Raw genomic sequence first — 19,486 nt, forward strand, 5'->3', positions numbered from 1 at the left:
GAAGATGAGATGACTGAGTGAATCCTTTCCCACACACCGAGCAGGTGAACAGCCTCTCCCCAGTGTGAATACGCCAATGAATTTTCAGCTCTGATGGGTAATTAAATCCCTTCCCACAGTCCCCACATTTCCAAGGCTTCTTCCCAGTGTGATTGTGCATGTGTTTTGAAAGGTCAGATGACCGGACAAAACCTCGTCCACACTCAGAACACATGAACTGTTTCTCCCCACTTTGAACAGGGCTCTTTGCTTCCATGTTTAAAGTCTGATGATGTTCAGGCCCTGAAGAATCGATTGACTCTGTCAGATCTTGAGGTGATGCTTAGTTTTCCTGTGAAAGGAGTTTCCAAAATCCATCACTGTCAGTCCAGGGCAGAAATTCACAACATTCCCATTTCCTGCTTCCGGGTCCAGGATGACGCTGGTACCTTGTTATGCGGGGTTTCAGGCCTACATAACATATGTATGAATCCTCCCCGTCCAAACCGCTCTATTCATCTCCTGCTCTCCTGTTGTTTCGCACCCGGATTCAGCACCAGGGATTGCTTGGTAACTCGCATGCGCAAGGCTCCAGCCTTGACGCGAAAACCGACCAGCGCTCCCGTTCTGTCATCCAGTCCCGCCTCCTATTGGTCCGGCTCTGCCGTCAATCAGGCGGGCATAGTGAGCTATCAGGTGAGAGGTCACTGTCGGGAGCGGGTTAATAAGCCCCGGGCAGGGAGGCGGGGTTTCCAAATCCCGAGTGAGGCCCCAGAGCCGAATATTAAACAATGAACATTCTCCACTCTCACTATCCGCCGCTTCCGGCTTCTCTCCGGGAACAACCTCAAACAAAGAGACCAGGGGGAGACCAGTGGCCTCGTGGGAATGTCACAGAGACCCAGGGTCATGTCCTGTGGACATGGGTTCAAATGTGGAATTAATTCACTGAGGAAATCTTTTGTCCTGAAAAATACTGGAAATCTGAAAGGAAAAAGACTGGAAAAACTCAGCAGGTCTCTCTGGCCCTTTCATGGCCCGAGGCCCTTCCGAGCATTCACGATCCACCCGGCCAACCTGCAGGAGATGGTGCGGCTTCTGAAGTGCTCAGGATTCACAGATCACAGAATTGGTACAGCGCAGGAGGCCATTGGGCCCATCGTGTCTGTACCGGCTGTCCGAATGAGCAAATCACTTAGTGACGTTCTCCTGCCTTCTTCCCTAACCCTGCACATTATTTCTTTTCAGATAACAGTCTAATTCTCTTTTGAATGCCTCAATTGCCTGTGCCTCCTCCACACTCTCAAGTAGCTCACTCCTGTCATTAACCACTCGCTGCGCAAAAAAAAAAGGTTTTCCTCATGCCATTTTTGCTTCTTCTGCCAATTAAACTTGTGCCTTTGTGCCCGGTCATACTCGATCCTTTCACAAGTTATTGCTGAGTAAGTGCCACTTAATAACACTGTCAATGACACTTCTGTTTATTTTGCTGATGATCCAGTGATGGGGTGGTAATTGGTGAGATTACATTTATCCTGCCTTTTGTGAACAGGACATGCCTGGGCAATTTCCAACATTGTGGGGTAGATACCAGTGCTGTAGCTGTACTGGAACAGCTTGGCTAGGGCAAAGTGAAGGCAAGGGAAATGTTTATCTCTTCGGTATCGCTATCCTGGACTTACAGTGACGGCTTTTGTGAACTTCTAATTTACAGAGTTTTGAAAGTGGAGGATATGCAGATGGGAAACTCAAAACCAAACAAGACCTGACAGCATCACTTAATTCATCAGGACCTGGATATTATCAGCCTTTGATGTAAGTACTGAGTTCCAAGACATTGCCACTAACTGCTTCAAAAAAAGTTCTTCCTCACATCCCCCTTCTGTTGCACAAATTCTTTTTGATTAGTTAATGGGAACAGTTAATCTTTACCTACCTTGTATAAACCTATCATAAACTTGTACACCTTTATCAAATCTCCCAGCAATCTGCTTCACTCCAAGGAGAACAATCCCAATTTCTCCAACCTAACCTTGCAACTATAGCCCATCATCCCTGGAACCATTCTGGTAAATCTCCTCTGAACCCTCTCAAGGACCCTCACATCCTTCATAATGTGTGGTGATCACTGGTTTGCACAGACCCAGATGTCCTGTGTTCGTGTTTATGATGTCATCACATATCGACAATTACACGGTGACATCACCCCGCTCCCCGGGTATTTCCTCAACTGGGAGATTTTTCTCTGACTCCAGTGCTTTTGATATCTTTCCAGCTGCAGGCTCCAGTAGATCTTAAAATTGGAAACTGAAATTGTTTCAGAGGTGAGTATTTTTGACCATCCATCTGCATTTTAGAGCTTTAAGTTCTATGCTGTGTTATCTGTGAGAGGTTCCATGGCTCAGGGGCTGGTGTGGCTCCTTTACTGTGGATCTGAGTACATGTCCATCCATTGCTCTGTTTCACCTCTACCCTCCCTGACCACCTCTCTGCCATTGACTAACTTCCTCTATCTCTAATAATGGGTGTGTTTTAACCATGTTTAGTATTTTACTGATAGTTCTGCTGACCATGTCTAATTGAGGCTTCCACCACTGGCCATCCCTGACCATGTGCTTCTGGCTTCCCAGCTTTATCTTCCCACAGAATCTTTTATATTCAGGAATTGTTTTACTTGCACTATAATTGATTTCTTTTCCTTTTGTTTTATTGCAGACTTTTCTCGCAGAACCATGTCTAAAAACACAGATGGACCAACAAAGAGCTAGTTTGTAGCAGGATAGGCATTGGTGGCAGACGTTCGCCCCTAGCCTCCACTGCAGGTCATTTTCTTCGAGTCATATAGAAGGAGGCTCTTTAACTCATTGTGCCCATGCTGGCTCTCTGCAAGATCTGATCGGTTAGTCCCACAAGACCAGCATGTGTTACCAATCCCCAATTACCTTTGGAGAAGATGTTTGATCTTCTTGACCTGCTGCAGTCTGTGTGGTGAAGGTGTTCGCACAATGTGTTAGGTAAGGAGTTATAGGATTTTCACCCAGAAATGAAGGAACGGTGATATATGTAAAACAACAACAACAACGTGTATTTATATAGCGCCTTTCATATAATACAACTTTCCAATGTGTATTTCACAGCAGGGTTCTAAAGCAAGATTTGACACCGAGCCCACATATGGAGATAGAGCAGATGACCAGTAGTTTGGTCAAAGAGTCAGTTTTTAAAGAGTATCTTAAAGAACAAAAAAGAGGGAGAGAGGTGGAGAGGTTGGGGAGGAAATTCCATAGGTTATGGCCTTGGTAAGCAAGGTGGGAGTGATTAGAATCAGGAATTCTCAGGAGGCCAGAATTAGAGCAGTGCTGATATCTCAGAGGGTTGTCTGGCTGGAGGAGATCACAGAGATAGGGATGAATGCAGCCATGGGGAGGGAGTGGGGGAGGATTTGAAAACTAGGGTGAGAAATTTAAAACTTTGATGCTTCTTAAATGAGACGTTTGAAGGTCAGTGAGCACAGGGCTGATGCGTTAACAAGACTTGATGTGAGTAAACACACAGACTGCAGTTTTGGATGACCTCAAGATTACAGGGAGGTTGAATGTGCGAGGCCAGCTGGAAGTGGGTGAGGATAGTTAAATCCAGAGGTAACTAAGGATTTTTTTTTATTCATTCACGGGATGTGGGCTTCGCTGGCTGGGCCAGCATTTATTGCCTATCCCTAGTTGCCCTTGAGAAGGTGGTGGTGAGCTGCCTTCTTGAACCGCTGCAGTCCATGTGGTGTAGGTACATTCACAGTGCTGTTAGGGAGGGAGTTCCAGGATTTTGACTCAGCGACACTGAAGGAACAGCCAATATATTTCCAAGTCAGCATCATGAGTGACTTGGAGGGGAGCTTCCAGGTGGTGGTGTTTCCACCTAACTGCTGCCCTTGTCCTCCTAGATGGTAGTTGTGTGTTTGGAAGGTGCTGTCGAAGGAGCCTTGGTGGATTCCTGCAGTGCATCTTGTAGATGGTACTCACTGCTGTCACTGTGCATTGGTGGTGGAGGGAGTGAATGATTGTGGATTTGGTGCCAATCAAGTGGATTGCTTTGTCCTGGATGGTGTCAAGCTTCTTGATTGTTGTGGAAGCTGCACCTGCGACCCTGGTCCTTCTCGGTGTGGAGGTTAAGGGTTTGGGGTGTTCTGCCAAAGTTCTGACTGAGTTGTAGACATATAAAATCTCTCTCGTTTGCCGCCTGCTTCTCCCACTCCTCTCTCTCCTCCCATAGAGACCAGAGTCTGTCGACCCAGCCCGCCTGGCAGGTTCCCTTCCCTGAAGGACGTTAGTGAACTGATTGGGTTTTTATGACAATCCAGCAGTTTTCATGGCCACTTTTTCCTCGTTCCGGCCCCACAAATGACCAGATTCATTCAGGTCAATTTCACAACCTGTCTTTGTGTTTTTGTGGGTTCTCCCTTACTCCCTTTTTTCTGTTTTGAAACAATTTTACAGGGTGTTAGAAGGGGAGGATTTGCAGTCGGGAAACAGAAACAAAACATCACATCAGAATCTGACAGAGTCGCAGAATTTATCATAACCTGAATATCATCGGAATTGAACATGGAAGGAGAAAGCACTGTTTACAGTGCCGTACACGTGTCCTGTGTGCGGACGAGGCTTCAGCCAATCATCTGACCTGTTAGAACATAAATGCAGTCACACTGGGGAGAAACCATGGAAATGTGGGGACTGTGGGAAGGGATTCAGATCTCCATCTGAGCTGGAAACTCATCGGCGCAGTCACACCGGGGAAAGACCATTCACCTACTCTAAGTGTGGGAAGTGATTCATTTAATTCATCCAACCTGTTTAAACACCAGCAAGTTCACACAGGGGAGAGACCGTTCACCTGCTCCGAGTGTGGGAAGCAATACACTTCTTCATCCTCCCTGGTGACACACCAGCATGTTCACACTGACAAGAGACCTTTTAAATGCTGGGACTGTGGGAACAGCTATAAAAGTTCCTGGGAACTGATGTCCCATCAGCGTGTTCACACTGATGAGAGACCATTCAGGTGCTCACACTGTGGGATTTGGTTCAAGACATTGTCTGACCTCACTGTACACCAACGCACTCACACAGGGGAGAGGCCATTCACCTGTCCCGAGTGTGGGAAAGGATTCACTCAGTTAGCCAGCCTGCTGAAACACCAGTCTCTTCATACTGGTGAGAAGCCGTTCATCTGCTCCGAGTGGGGGAAGGGATTCACTTGGTCATCCCACCTGCTGGAACACCAGCGAGTTCACACTGGGGCGAGACCTTTCATCTGCCCAGAATGTGGGCAGGGATTCACTCGGTCTTCCTACCTGCTGAGACATAAACACGTCCACACTGAGGTAACAGCTTTTAAATGTCCAGACTTGTGGGAAGTGCTTTAAAAGTTCTTAGGAATTGAAGTCTCATCAATGTGGTCATACTGATTAGAGATAGTTCAGATGCTGTCACTGAAATATAGTGTTCAGGTAATCATCTTAACTCACTGTACACCAGTGTGGTCACACAGGGAAAGAGCTGTTCACCTGCCCGAGAGTGAGAAGGGATTCACTTGGTTATTGCTCCTGCTGAAACACCAGTGAGTTCACAATAAACACAGTGATTGGATTTTGCTGTTAATCACATCTAGGACTGAACCATGTTTACTGGGGTCTGTTTCTGCTGATGTTAATTAAACTCCAGCCCAGCTTGACCCCAATGTCCTTACAAACTACTGCCCCATCTCTAACCATTCTCTCCTCTCCAAAGACCTTGTCACCTCCCAAATCCATGCCCAATTTTCCGGGAACCCCATTTTTGAATCCATCAAATGTGCTAAAGTATTGAAGCAGCTTTTCTCAAAGTCCCAAAATACAACCAATGTGAACTTGACTAAGATAAACTCTCCCTCACTGTCCTTTGTTCTTTTCAGCCTGTCTACAGTCTTCGACACCGTTGACCAAGCCCCTCTATTGTTGTCCAGCTGGTTGGGACTGCGCACCCCTGATTCCTTTCTTATCGAATTGTAGCAAAATAATCACCTGCAGTAGCTGTGATTATTTGAGTTACATTTTTACAAACTGACTCACTGGGTAAGTGTCAGGTGTCACTGAACTTTGATATAAAAATGTTCCATTATCAGTCTCACATTGACTGTATCTTACAGACCAAGTCCTTCTAAATACACCTCCGCTCCTGAATAAGTTCAACAGAGAAAAGTGAAAACATTATAGTCCACAACCCAACTAATAGCAGTAAAAATATCTGAAAATTCCCATTAAAATGCAAGGAACAACTGCATATTGGGCTACTACAGACTTATTGAAAAAGATTCATTACTAAGATTGGCCAACGGCTCCATTGTTGCAGGATACTGATGGTAGGAGATGGATCTTGATCTTATTTATTTTTCAACCCCTATGTCAGTAGAATCTCATCTTAATTTCCCCAGATTCAGACAAACATGAACAGAGACTTGGTCTCTAATGGCAGCCCAATTAACCACAATCCCATCAGGTCCAGAAACCTAGTGAGTCGCATATGCTCGGAGGGTCCTGGTCTCTTTGCTGGAGTTTTTTTCTGGAGAGAAGCCGGAAGTGGTGGATAGTGAGAGTGGAGAATGTTCATTGCTTAATATTTGGCTCATTTTAGTCCCCAAATGTCAGTAAAAGTTTGCTTTTTAAGTGAAAAATATTATTGCCGATAGGCATTTTATTTTGAATGATGAGGCATTTTGAAACATTAGTCTTTAACATAGCTAGAATTTCATTGTGAAACAATTTAATTATTTAATTCAATTGTATTAAAAACATGAATCACAGAAGACTCTACTGACTTCTGAATAGGGTTTAGGATATGGAGGGGTCACAGCTTTATATTTATAACTTAGACTTGGGGATACATGGCACAATTTCAAAATTCGAAGATGATGCAAGTCTTGGAAGTATTGTGAACTGTGGGGAGGATAGTGATAGCCTTCAAGAAGATGTAGACAGGTTGGTGGAATGGGCATGTGGCAGATAAAATTTAATGTAGAGAAGTGTGAAGTGATACATTTTGGTCCGAAAAATGAGAAGAAGTGACATAATACAAATGGTACAATTTTAAAGAAAATGCAGGAGCAGAGGGACCTGGGTGTATATGTGAAGAAACCATTGAAGGAGACAGGGCAAGTTGGGAAAGCAGTTCATAAATTCTACTGAATCTGTATTTTATACATAGGGGCACAAAGTACCAAAGCAAGTAGGTTAAATTAGAAGGGTCATGTGTACTTGAAATATTAACTCTGTTTCTCTCTCACGGATGCTGCCAGACCTGCTGAGTTTTTCCAGCATTTACTGTTTTTGTTTCAGATTTCCAGCTTCCGCAGTATTTTGCTTTTAAGTCAAATTATGAACCCTCATAAAACAATGGTCCTGCCTCAATGGGAAGTATGTGCATGTTTTACAATTGGTGCAGAAAAGATTTACAAGAATGTTTCTGAGGATGAGAGACTTCAGTTATGTGGATAGGTTGGCGAAGCTGGGGCTGTTCTCCTTGAAGAAGTGAAGGTTGAGAAGAAATTTGTTCAATGTGTTCAAAATCATGAGGGGTCTGGATGGTGTAAATGGGGAGAAACTGTTCGCATCGGCAGAAGGTCGAGAACACTAAGGTTATTAACAAAAGAACCAGAGGCGACATGAGGAGAAACTTCTTGATGCAACATGTGGTTTTCATGTGGCTCTTTTTTGGAATAAATGCTGGCCTTGCCAGCGATGCCCACAACCCATGAAAGAATAAAGAACTCTTACAAAGCACTGTGAGGCCACATTGAGAGGATTGGGTTTTAGTTGCCACATTATAGAAACGCTATTAAATATATATGGTTATATATAATTATATATATAAAACTATATAAAGGTTAGCAAAGTTATTAAACCCTAAGAAAACTCTGTGGGCCACATTGAGAGGATAGGTCACTGTTGCCTGCCTGACGATATAAAGGTTTTTAAATATTATATGTAATTATATAAGGATAATATCTAACACAATAGAAAGGTGATTAAAGGCTGCCTAGATTGAGCTGACAGGCCGACACCCAGGGCTGTTAGGTGACTCACTCCAGGCTTCTTGATCAGGTGATTGGAGGCGGTGATGGAGTTCAGGAGGGAGAGGCCAGGCTGGAGAGGGCAGGGCCTGCAGCTGGTTCCCGGACACATTGAGGCTGCTGAGGTGGAGGCAGCAGCCAAGGCCTGGGGGAGGTGGGGAGCAGTTGGCTCAGGCACTTAGCCCTCACGTTCAGGCTGCTGAGCTGCTCCAGGAGGCTGTCGGGCAGGGAGCCAAGCTCATTCCCTGACACATTGCTCGGCGGGGAGACCGGAAAGCCCATTTTAATTGAGCACCAGGATCCAGAACTGTATGAGGCTGCACACCTCAGGCGGCAGCTGTCATAGGCCGGCCTCCAGCTTCCTGAGATTGAGCAGTGGAAGCTGACACAGCCCAGGGTCCAGGTCGCCCTCGCTTCTCCACTGCTGGACCCCACGGTACCATCTCCCACCGCCGCTCGGACAGAGACAGCTGGCCCACTGGCCTCATTGCCCCGGCCACCGCTGCCATCACAACCCAACATGGAGCAGCAGAACAGATGGCCAATCAGCAAGAGTTTACCATCCAGCGGTGCTCAGGAGGTGCCGGAGCGGTGCTCCAGTAGCACTACACCCCTGGTGCAAGCTCAGACAGTGGCTAGGATAACAAAATCCAATCAATACAGTCAGATATGAACTCGCTGTTGTGTCAGCAGGTTGAATGACTGAATGAATTCCTTCCCATACTCAGTGCAGGTGAATGGTTTCTCTCCAGTGTGAGGGAGTTGGTATTTCATCTGATCTTTAAAGCTTTTAAAACTCTTCTGACAGTGGGAACAATTAAAAGGTCTCTTATCAGAGTGAACAACTTGATGAGCAGTGAGGCTGGACACAAGTGAATCAAGATCGGACGTGACAATAAAGTTCAGTTATGGAGCCGCTTTATTAAGAAAAAGGGAGGACAAACTTCTCGATGAAAGGTAAAGTTCAGACAGTGATTTAGAGAACAACATGAACTCTATACTTCCCATGTCATATCTGGACAGCAGAGCACACTTCATTCCCCTGGTTTTCTTGTGGAGTTTCCAACTTTCTTGCTTCTTTCTTATTTCTTTGTCTTCTTTCCTTTGTTCTTTTCTCCACTGCACCAAACAGTCCTTGAGAGGACTGTTCTTATGCTTGAAACCCCCCCAACTGGCTCCCCTGAGGCCACCAATCAGAACTGTCCATCTACATTTCACTACTCATTCATATGGCTCTTGTCCAATCACAGGTGTGTTCATGTGAACAGCGTTCGCCTGTTGTTGAGAGCACACACATTCCTCTGTGATTACATAGAACTTCTGCATTTCCACCATCTCTCAGTTCTAAACTAGGACAAGCCGGTTCAAAGCATGACATCACCCCCACAGACTCTACCCTGCAGATCAACACATAGGCAAAGAAAGAACACAACTCCTACAGACTATATAAATACACAGACAAAGAAAGAACAGAATTCTTACAGATTGTATCTGGAGACTGGGTGACTGAGTGAATCTCTTCCCACACACGGAGTAAGTTTTATGGTTTCTCATCACTGTGAATGTGCTGGTGTTTCTGGAAGCTGGATGATTCGGCGAATCCCTTCCCACACATGGTGCAGGTGAATGGTTTCCCCCCCGTGTGACTGCTGCGATGAGTTTCCAGCTGGGATGGAGAACTGAATCCCTTCCCACAGCCCCCACAACTCCAGTTTCTCCCTGTTGTGGGTGTCCTTGTGTCTCTCCAGGTTGGATGATCAGTTGAAATCTTACATAGGATCACATAGATATAGAGCACAGAAAGACCATTCGGCCCAACTAGTCTATGTCAGTGTTTATGTTCCACTCGAGCCTCCTCCCATCTTTCCACCTCCAAATCTATTATCGTAACCTGATATTCTCCTCTCCCTCATATGTTTGTCCAGCCTCCCCATAAATACATCTATACTATTCACTTCACCCACTCCCCATGGTAGTGAGTTCCGCATTCTCACCACTCTCTGGGTAAAGAATTTTATTTGCTGAATTCTCTATTGGATTTCTTGGTGACTATCTTATATTGATGGTGTCTAGTTTTTCTGTTCCCCACAAGAGGAAATATTCTCTCTGTATCTTCTCTATCAAAACCTTTCATAATTTTGAAGACCTCTAATAGTTCAGCCCTCCAACGTCTATTTCCAAGAGGAAAGAAACCCAATTTGTCCATCCTCTCCTGATTTGTAAACCCATGCATTTCTGGTATCGTTCTTGTTCATTTTTTTCTGCACCCTCTCCAGTGCCTCTATATCCTTTCTGTAATATGGTGACCAGAACTGCACACAGTACTTGGCTGTTGGGTTTTTGTTGTGGATCAGGTCGACTTTGCTTTTTGCTTCAATGACAGATGTCATCTCTGCTGAGTAGGTCTCAAACCAGTCTTTGTTGTGGGTTCCACCTTTACCAAATGTTGCTGCTGCTGTGTCAGAAATGATTGAACTCAGCAACTTCCAAACTTCATCAATATCAATGTTGATTGATGAAGCTTTTATTGATGTGCCTGTAAAATATTTTGTTTAATGTTCCTTGATAATTTAACTTCATAATAGAGGTGTCACTGTGAAGAATGTTTAAGTCAGTAAGAATTGTCAGCAAGGATTGATCAGCACTTTCTAATTGGAAATGTTAATCAGTGGAATCTTTCAGACACTGAATTGTAGATTTTACACCAAAGATCAATTTAGGATTGAAGTAAAAGTTCATTATTTTATAGTAAACTAGTTCCTGTTGAGAGTTTTTGTATTAATGGGAAAGATCACAGATGGCGCTTTTAGAAAGGGACTTTACAGCCCCGAAAATCAGTGACATCTCCAGAATATTAAACTCCACCTAGTTATAGGGTTGTTAACATCAGCAGAAACAAACCAAATATTGTCAGACAATCAGACCTGGGTGTAATTAACAGCAGCAGTAACAGAAAAGTCCAATCATTGCAGTCACTTGTGAACTCGCTCATGTCTCAGCAGGTGTTGTGACTGAGTGAATCCTGACCCACACAAGGAGCAGGTGAACGGTCTGTCCCCACTGTGAACTCGCTGATGTGTCAGCAGTTGGGATGACCAACAGAATCCCTTCCCATACATGGAGCAAATGAACGGCTTCTCCCCAGTGTGAGTGTGTTGGTGTTCATTGAGGTCGATTGACTGTCAGAAGCTCTTTCCACAGGAAGTACAGCTGAATGGATTCTCCTTCGTGTGCAATCGGTGGTGTGACTGGAGGGCGAATACCTGAGTGAATCCCTTCCCACACTCGAAGCAAGTGAACGGTCTCCCACCTGTGTGAATTCGCTGGTGTTCAGTGAGGATGGATGAAGACTTGAACTTCTCTCCACAAGTTGTGCAGCTGAATGGCTTCTTCTCAGTGTGAACTCGCTGGTGTGACTGAAGGCCAGATGACTGAGTGAATCCCTTCTCACACACGGAACAGCTGACCGGCTTCTCCCCAGTGTGAATGCGTCGATGGATTTCCAGCCGGGATGAAGAATTGAATCCTTTTCCGCAGTCCTCACATTTCCATGGTTTCTCCATGGTGCTGGTGTCCTTGTGTCTTTCCAGGTTGGACAATCAGTTGAACCTTGTCCACACACAGAAGACGTGTGCGGTTTCTCCCTACTGTGCAATTGGTCAAAGTTCTTTCCAAAGTCAATGCACTGGAATGCTCTCACTCGGTTGTGTGTGTCCCAGTGCTTTTCCAGTCTCACTGATGTTAGAAATAGTTTCCCGCAGACAGCAGAGAGATATTTTTTTTCTTTCACATTGGAAGTTGATGATATTCAGGAGCCGATGATTTGAGTGACTGTCAGATCATGCTGTGATGTTAGGTTTGAGCTTCCTGTCTGTAAATCCACCCATTCTAATTCCCTAGAAAAGAAGTTACAAAACTCATCATTGTGAATACAGGATAGAAATTCTGAACAGACAATTCCAGTTTTTATGGAAAATGTTTTCCTCAATTGTTCCTGCAAAGCAGTAAATCCTCATCTCACACACTCACCCTCCTCCCTGTGCTGGATCCAAAAGCCCAGAGTGACCAACTGTACAATATTTTACAGGATAGTCCCGTATTTGAGAGTCAACTGTCCTGGGCTTCATGGTGCCAGAACACTTAGTCCTGTAAATTGGACCTGTCTGGTTGTGTAGAACCCTGTCCACTACTGTTTCTGTGTTCCAACAGCTCTCGCAGCCAATCCCCACACCCCGCCCCCTCCCCCCCTCCCCCTCCCCTCGCTTCCATAGCTCTGGAAGCACCCCACCCAACATCCCCTCACCCACTTGTATGGACTCCGAAGGCAGGCTGTCCATTCATTTTCTCCACGACAGTTGGTCACCCTGCCAAACCCATTACACCATCTCCACCATTCCTTTCCTCTACTCCCAGTTTTCCCCCTCCCTCCACTCTGGCTGAGTTCAGTTATCCCAAGCCTCACTCTGCAGGGAGAGAAGAAAATCAATGAATCAATCATTTTCTCTCCTGGCCACTGGGACCCTGAAGCCCCGCCCACTCTCTGTTGCTTCACAAATATGGCCGCACATCAAGCAAAAAGCCTGAGCTGCAGGTTCTTGATGGGGCTTTGGGGCCTCCAGCGGGTGTTTCTGAATCCTAAACAAAAACAGAAATACCTGGAAAAACTCAGCAGGTCTGGCAGCATCGGCGGAGAAGAGCTGCCAGACCTGCTGAGTTTTTCCAGGTATTTCTGTTTCTGTTTTGGATTTCCAGCATCCACAGTTTTTTGTTTTTATTTCTGAATCCTCCCCGCGCATCTCCCAGGGTTTCCTTCCTTCCCACAGATCAGATTCCTCATTGATTTGAGCCCAAAGTGTAACCTCTTATTTATTGTCCCCCATCCTCTGATGTGAACCATCCTCCACTCGCTGACCCAGGATGGCGGCCGTTAACCTGGGCCTGTTCCCGGGAGGGAGAAGCCCCGCAGCTGCAAACCAGGAGCTGACAATTATTCATAACGGTTATTCCAGCTCACAATGCCCGGGGAGTGATTGACGGGAGGGACCGGACCAATAGGAAGAGGGCTTCGGGCAAAAGGACCGACCAGGAGCTCCAATCAGGGAGAATGATGGGCGGATCTGGGAACCGGTCTTAAATTTCTGCGCATGCGCAGGGCCCCACACTGCGCCCGGAAAGATGGCAGCCGTAACCCCGGGCCTGTGTTCGGTAAAAGACCGAGCAGCTGTCGCTGGTTCAAAGCCGTATCAGAGCTTCTTAATCGGGGCTTGGGGCCTACATCGGGTATTTCTGAAGCCTCCCAATCTACTCGCCGGCTCAGTTCCTCCCTCCTGACACAGCCGGCTGTATCTCACCGGCTGACAATTTCGACACAGCCGCTTCAGTCGTCCGCCATCATCGACACTGCGCATGCCTCAGTCACCATATCCGAGTGACTGACGCCAGCCCCGGACCAATAGGAAGAGGGGGCGGTGCTGGATCGGTGCAGCTGTCCTCCACCCAATCGGAGTGAATGAGGGGCGGGGCTGAGCCCGGATCTCCCTCATTGGCTGAAACTGCATCATTTTGAAAGCTGATTTGTTTCAACCTCCAGGAGAAAATTGGACCTTTCTGTTTGTGGCTTTAAACAGAAGAAGCCTTGTGGGTGTGGAGCAAACATTTCTTAATGAAATGGAATTATTCAGGACAGACAGCAGGGATCATTTCAGGAAGAGTCTCAGAGATGAAAAATTTCTGAATGGTACCATTCAATTCATTCGGTAGGATTCTCAGAAAACCAACATCGTCTGCTCTGAGAGAGAAAGGTTTTTGTTACAGCTGATAAGAAGCAGCACACACGCCCGCAGAGACCTGCAAACACACACACATCTACACCGATGAACACATAACTACACACTCATACACAGTGAACCACAGTCAGGCACAAATGAATACTTCCTGTCCTATCAGATGGACAACACTAACCTAATACTGGGGTTAAAGAGTCAGTGTTTATAATGGCCACAAGGTCATAAAAATTCAAGTCAACATTATCTTTCAGTGACTGTGAGCAATTTTGGGCATACAATTGCTGTGACTAGTGGAGTTCCGCAGGGATCAGTGCTGGGACCTTTGCTGTTTGTAGTATACATAAATGATTTGGAGGAAAATGTAACTGGGCTAATTAGTAAGTTTGCAGACGACACTAAGGTTAGAGGAGTTGGAGATAGTGAAGAGGATTGTCAAAGGATTCAACGGGATATAGATCGGTTGGAGACTTGGGCAGAGAAATGGCTTATAGAGTTTAATCCGGACAAATGCGAGGTAAAGCATTTTGGAAGGTCTAATACAGGCAGGAATTATACAGTAAATGGCAGAACCCTTAACTGCATTGACGGGCAGAGGGATCTATGTGTACAGGTCCACAGGTCACTGAAAGTGGCAACGCAGGTGGATAAGGTAGTCAGGAAGGCATATGGCATGCTTGCCTTCATTGGCAGGGGTATTGAGTATAAAAGCTGGGAAGTCATGCTGCAGCTGTATTGAACCTTGGTTAGGCCACACTTGGAATATTGCATGCAATTCTGGTCGCCACATTAGCAGAAGGATATGGAGGCGTTGGAGAGGGTGCAGAGGAGGTTTACCAGGATGCTGCCTGGTCTGGAGGTTATTAGCTATGAGGAGAGGTTGGAGAAACTTGGATTGTTCTCACTAGAGCGATGGAGATTGAGAGGTGACTTGATAGAAGTTTACAAAATTATGAGTGGCATGGACAGAGTGGATAGTCAGAAGCTTTTTCCCAGGGTGGAAGAGTCAATTACTAGGGGACATAGATTGAAGGTGAGAGGAGAAAACTATAGAGGAGATGTGCAGGGCATGTTTTTTACGCAGAGGGTAGTGAGTGTCTGGAATTCACTGCCAGAGGAGGTGGTGGAAGCAGGTACGATAGTGGTGTTTAAGAGGCAGCTTGACAAATACATGAATAGGATGGGAATAGAGGGATACGGACCCTGGAAATGCAAAATGTTTTAGTTGACGGGCAATATGATCGGCGCAGGCTTGGAGGGCCGAAGGGCCTGTTCCTGTGCTGTACTTTTCTTTGTTCTTTGTTCTTTGTTCCACTGCTTTCTCTGTACCTTAGATCAATATTGAACAACATCTGGGACATAGGAAGCAACAAACATTAACATTGAGCAGCTTATTGTGATCCAGGGTGATCATCCCTGGTGACAGATAGTGTAAAATACAGAACAACATCACAGCATCTGGATAATCAAAGCATTTATTTTCCTCCTGGTATTACAGATGATGTTAATTCCCCTTATATTGATGGTCTGCTTGGTGAAGAGAATTCAAAGGCAGCTTATAAGGAGAAAGAATGGAAATGTTTTCACTGACCAAGAGAAAAGCTTTGAAACTTCCAAAATGAAGAATCTTCTTGACCCTCAAGGTGGGGAATGTAGACAGAGGGAGGCCAGGTGAGGAAGATCTGAATAATTATAATAACTTCATTAAACGTTTCTCAGTAGTAAAGACAATTACACATATTAACATTATGAATCTGTAATAGGAGTCAGTTCTGGGAGGTCATATTGAGGATAAGATTGGAACCTGTGAATGGATCAATTATCTGAAAGGATAGATAATGTATGATCTCAACACTGAGTCAGAGAGTCAAGAGATGAACTGAATACAAAGATGTTATTGAGCCTTTCAGAACGAGATGAGATATTCAGGTACACATCATGAGAAACACAATGGCAGTATCACACGGACTCACTAAAGAGGATTACATCATTTACAAGATGAATTAATGTGTTAATATGTCCTGTTTGATAAACAAATAACCAGAATGTGTTAACATGTTATCATCAACTTAGCAAGACGTTACTAAAGTCAAAAGGGATTAATACACAAAAGCTTGGGGTCCTGTACCATGTCTACCTTCGAATAGAGATTAGAATAATGTGCTCACAACTCTTTCTGTTGAGTCCTCCCGTGAGTATCCAGTAATCTCATGGTCTCTGTATGGAATGGGTTGTAATAGAAATAAAAACATTAAACCAATGTCTCAGTGTTGCCTAGTTTCCGAGCTTATTTAAAGGGATACAGATAATTCTGTAAAAACATAAAGTATATGTAGCTTTTAGGGAGAAACACTCTGTAACAATTTGAAATGAATTCAATGATCTCTGATAGGTACAATATCCATTATTGGGAAATGTGCTTCCAGTCAGGAAGCAGGTGAATAGGCTCTCCCCACTTTATATTTGACATTTTTGTAGCTGTGATGATGATCAAATCCTTTTACACAGAGACACAAACACACACACACACAGGACAAACACCCGCTATGCAGGGTGAACTCACTGATGAGTCAGAAGTTTAAATGACTAAGTGAATCCCTTCCCACAAACAGAGCAGGTGAACAGTCTCAGCCCAGTGTGAATTTGCGGGTGTGTCCAGAGATTAGATGAATTAATGAATCCATTTTCACGTTCATATCACCTGCACAGTCATTCCCCAGTGTGAACCTGTTGGTGATTCATCAGGTCAGTTGATTCCGTGAATCCTTTCCCACACATGGAGCAAGTGAATCACTGTCTAACAGCAGGCTGTATGGCTGAGTGAATCCCTACCCACACAGGGAGCAGGTGAATGACTGTCTAACAGCAGGCTGTGTGACTAAGTGAATCCTAACCCACACAGGGAGCAGGTGAATGTCTAACAGCAGGCTGTATGACTGAGTGAATCCCTACCCTCACAGGGAGCAGGTCTCCCTGTGTAAACTTGCTGGTGTCTCAAAAAGGTACATGCTTGATCGACTCTCTTCCCATACTCCGAGCATGAGATGATCTCTCCCCAGTGTGAGTGCGCTGGTGTGTCAGCAGGTGGGATGACTGAGTGAATCTCTTCTCACACTCAGAGCAGGTGAACGGTCTCTCGCCAGTGTGAACTCGCTGGTGTGTCAGCAGGTAGGATGAGTGAGCAAATCGCTTCCCACACTCAGAGCAGGTGAATGGCCTCTCCCCACTGTGAACCCTCTGGTGGGTCTGAAGGTGGGATGAACAAGTGAAATCCTTCCCACAAATGGAGCAGTTGAACCGTCTCTCCCCCATGTGAATTCGCTGGTGTGTCAGCAGTTGGGATGAGGTCGTGAATCCCTTTCCACACACATTGCAGGTGAACGGCCTCTCCCCAGTGTGAACTTGCCGGTGTCCCTGAAGGCTATATGTCTGAATGAATCTCTTCCCACAGTCAAAGCAGGTGAATGGCCTCTTCCCACTGTGCATGCGCTGGTGTCTCAGCAGGTTGTATGAGTGAGCAAATCCCTTCCCACACTTGGAGTAGGTGAACGGTCTCTCCCCAGTGTGAACTCATTGGTGCCTCAGCAGGTAGGATGAACAAGTGAATCCTTTCCTACACTTAGAGCAGGTGAATGGCCTCTCCCCTGTGTGAATTCGCTGGTGTGTCAGCGGGTTGGATGACCGAGCAAATTCCTTCCCACACTTGGAGCAGGTGAATGGCCTTTCCCCAGTGTGAACTCGCTGGTGGATCAGAAGGTGGGATGACTGAGTAAATCCCTTCCTACCCTCAGGGCAAGTGAACGGCCTCTCCCCAGTGTGAATTCGCTGGTGTGTCAGCAGGTAGAATGAGGTCGTGAATCCCTTCCCGCACTCAGAGCAGGTGAATAGCCTTTCACTGGTGTGACTACAGTGATGTGCAATGAGGTCAGATGATTGCCTGAACCCTGTCCTGCAGTGAGAGCACCTGAACGGTCTCTCATCAGTGTGAACACGTTGATGAGACATCAGTTCTCTCGAACTTTAATAACACCTCCCACAGACTGGGCATTTAAAAGGGTTCTCATCAGTGTGAACTCTCTGGTGTGTCCACAGGGTGGATGAATCAGCAATTCCCTTCCCACACTTGTAGCTGGTCTCTCCCCAGTGTGACTGCTCCTATCAATTTCCACCTTGAATGGGTAATCGTAACCCTTCCCACAGTCCCCACGTTTCCACAGTTTCTCCCTGCTGTAACTGCGTTTGTGGTTCGACAAGCCAGATGATCAGCAGAAGTCTTATCCACAGACAGAACATGTGCACAGTTGCTCTCCACTGTGAATGGTGCTTATTCCCTCCATGTTCAAAATCAACATTCCGATTATGATGAATTGGGCAACTCCGTCAGATCCTGATGTGAAGGTGGGTTAGTGTTTCCTGACTTCTAATCTCCTGTGAAATTAATTTTAAACAGAAAAGCAAATGTGAGAGTGAAATTGAGCCGAATGAATCTGGTAATTTGTGGGACCTGCACAAAGAGAAAGTGAAAATGAAAACTGTAGAATTGTCGTTAAAAAGCCAATTGCTTTACTGATGCCCTTCAGGGGAAGGAAGCTGCCCGCCGGCCTGAACATACACAAGATTCTGGCCTCTATGGGATGAGAGAGAGAGAGAGAGAGAGAGAGGTGGGAGAGGCAGGCGACAAAGAAGAGGGATTTCATATGTCTACAACTCGACCAGAAGTGTGACAAAATCTCCCAAACCCTCAGCTTCCATCACCCAGAAAGACCAGAACAACAGTTGGATGAGAACATCATCACCTCCAAATTCCTCTCCAAGCCACACACTGTCCTGACTTGTCTGACATCCAGTACTGGATGAGCAGAAAATTCCACCATTTAAATATTGCAAAGAACAAAGACACTGTCTTTAGTCCTCGCTACAAACTCCACTTCCTAACCACTGACCCCATCCCTCTCCCGGACAACTGTCTGAGGCTGAACCATAGTTCACACCCATCCCAAATATTTCCCCACAAGGTGTGCTTTCAACCACATGTCCACATCAATGCCAAGACCCCTTATTTCCACCTCAGTAACATCACACGACACCGCCCTAATCTCAGCTCATCTGCTGCTGAAACTCTCATCCATTTATTTGTTACCTCTAAACCTTACTATCCTAGCACACTCCCAGCCAGTCTCCCAGATTCAACTTCTCTGTAAACTTGAGGTCATCTAAAACTCTGCTGCCCGTGTGCTAACTCACATCAAGTTTCGTACACCCACCACCCCTGTGCTCACTGACTACAGAGGCTTCCATTTAAGAAGAAACTAAATGTTAAAATTCTCATACATGTTTCAAATTTCTCCATGCGCTTGTCCCTCCCTGTGTCTGTAATCTCCTCCATGACTTTGTCCCTCCCTGTCTCTGTAATCTCCTAAACATTCCTGATTTTAATCGCCACACCCTTGGTGTCCACGCCCTGAGCTGTCAAGCCCAAAAACTCTGAATTTCCTCCCTAAATCTTTCCTCCCTCTATCTTCCTTTCCTCCTTTAAAATACTCCTTAAAACCTATCTCATTGGCCAAACGATTGGCAACCGGTCCTCATATCTCCTTATATGACTCTGTGTCAAATATTGCTTT

The 19,486-nt window shown here is 45.6% G+C and overlaps 2 protein-coding genes across 4 annotated transcripts in view; both read left to right on the plus strand.

Annotated features, from left to right (window-relative positions):
• The window catches only part of LOC144697326 (uncharacterized), a 228,137-nt gene that overhangs the window by 191,177 nt on the left and 17,474 nt on the right, over positions 1–19,486 (plus strand). The gene's annotated exons all lie outside the window — the stretch shown is intronic.
• On the plus strand, positions 922–5,697 carry LOC144697317 (uncharacterized). 3 transcript variants are annotated; one of them, XM_078569294.1, is made up of 5 exons: positions 922–1,111; positions 1,228–1,286; positions 1,694–1,794; positions 2,695–2,993; positions 4,470–5,697. In XM_078569294.1, the coding sequence occupies exon 5, from the start codon at positions 4,994–4,996 to the stop codon at positions 5,396–5,398; it is 405 nt and encodes a 134-aa protein (XP_078425420.1). In that variant the 5' UTR covers positions 922–1,111; positions 1,228–1,286; positions 1,694–1,794; positions 2,695–2,993; positions 4,470–4,993; the 3' UTR covers positions 5,399–5,697. The 3 variants fall into 3 exon arrangements, with proteins under 3 accessions (XP_078425420.1, XP_078425419.1, XP_078425421.1); XM_078569293.1 differs by having other exon boundaries at positions 922–1,286; XM_078569295.1 differs by lacking the exon at positions 1,228–1,286.

This window comes from Cetorhinus maximus, chromosome 23 (assembly GCF_964194155.1).
Source record: "Cetorhinus maximus chromosome 23, sCetMax3.hap1.1, whole genome shotgun sequence".
NCBI classification, from domain to species: Eukaryota; Metazoa; Chordata; class Chondrichthyes; order Lamniformes; family Cetorhinidae; genus Cetorhinus; species Cetorhinus maximus.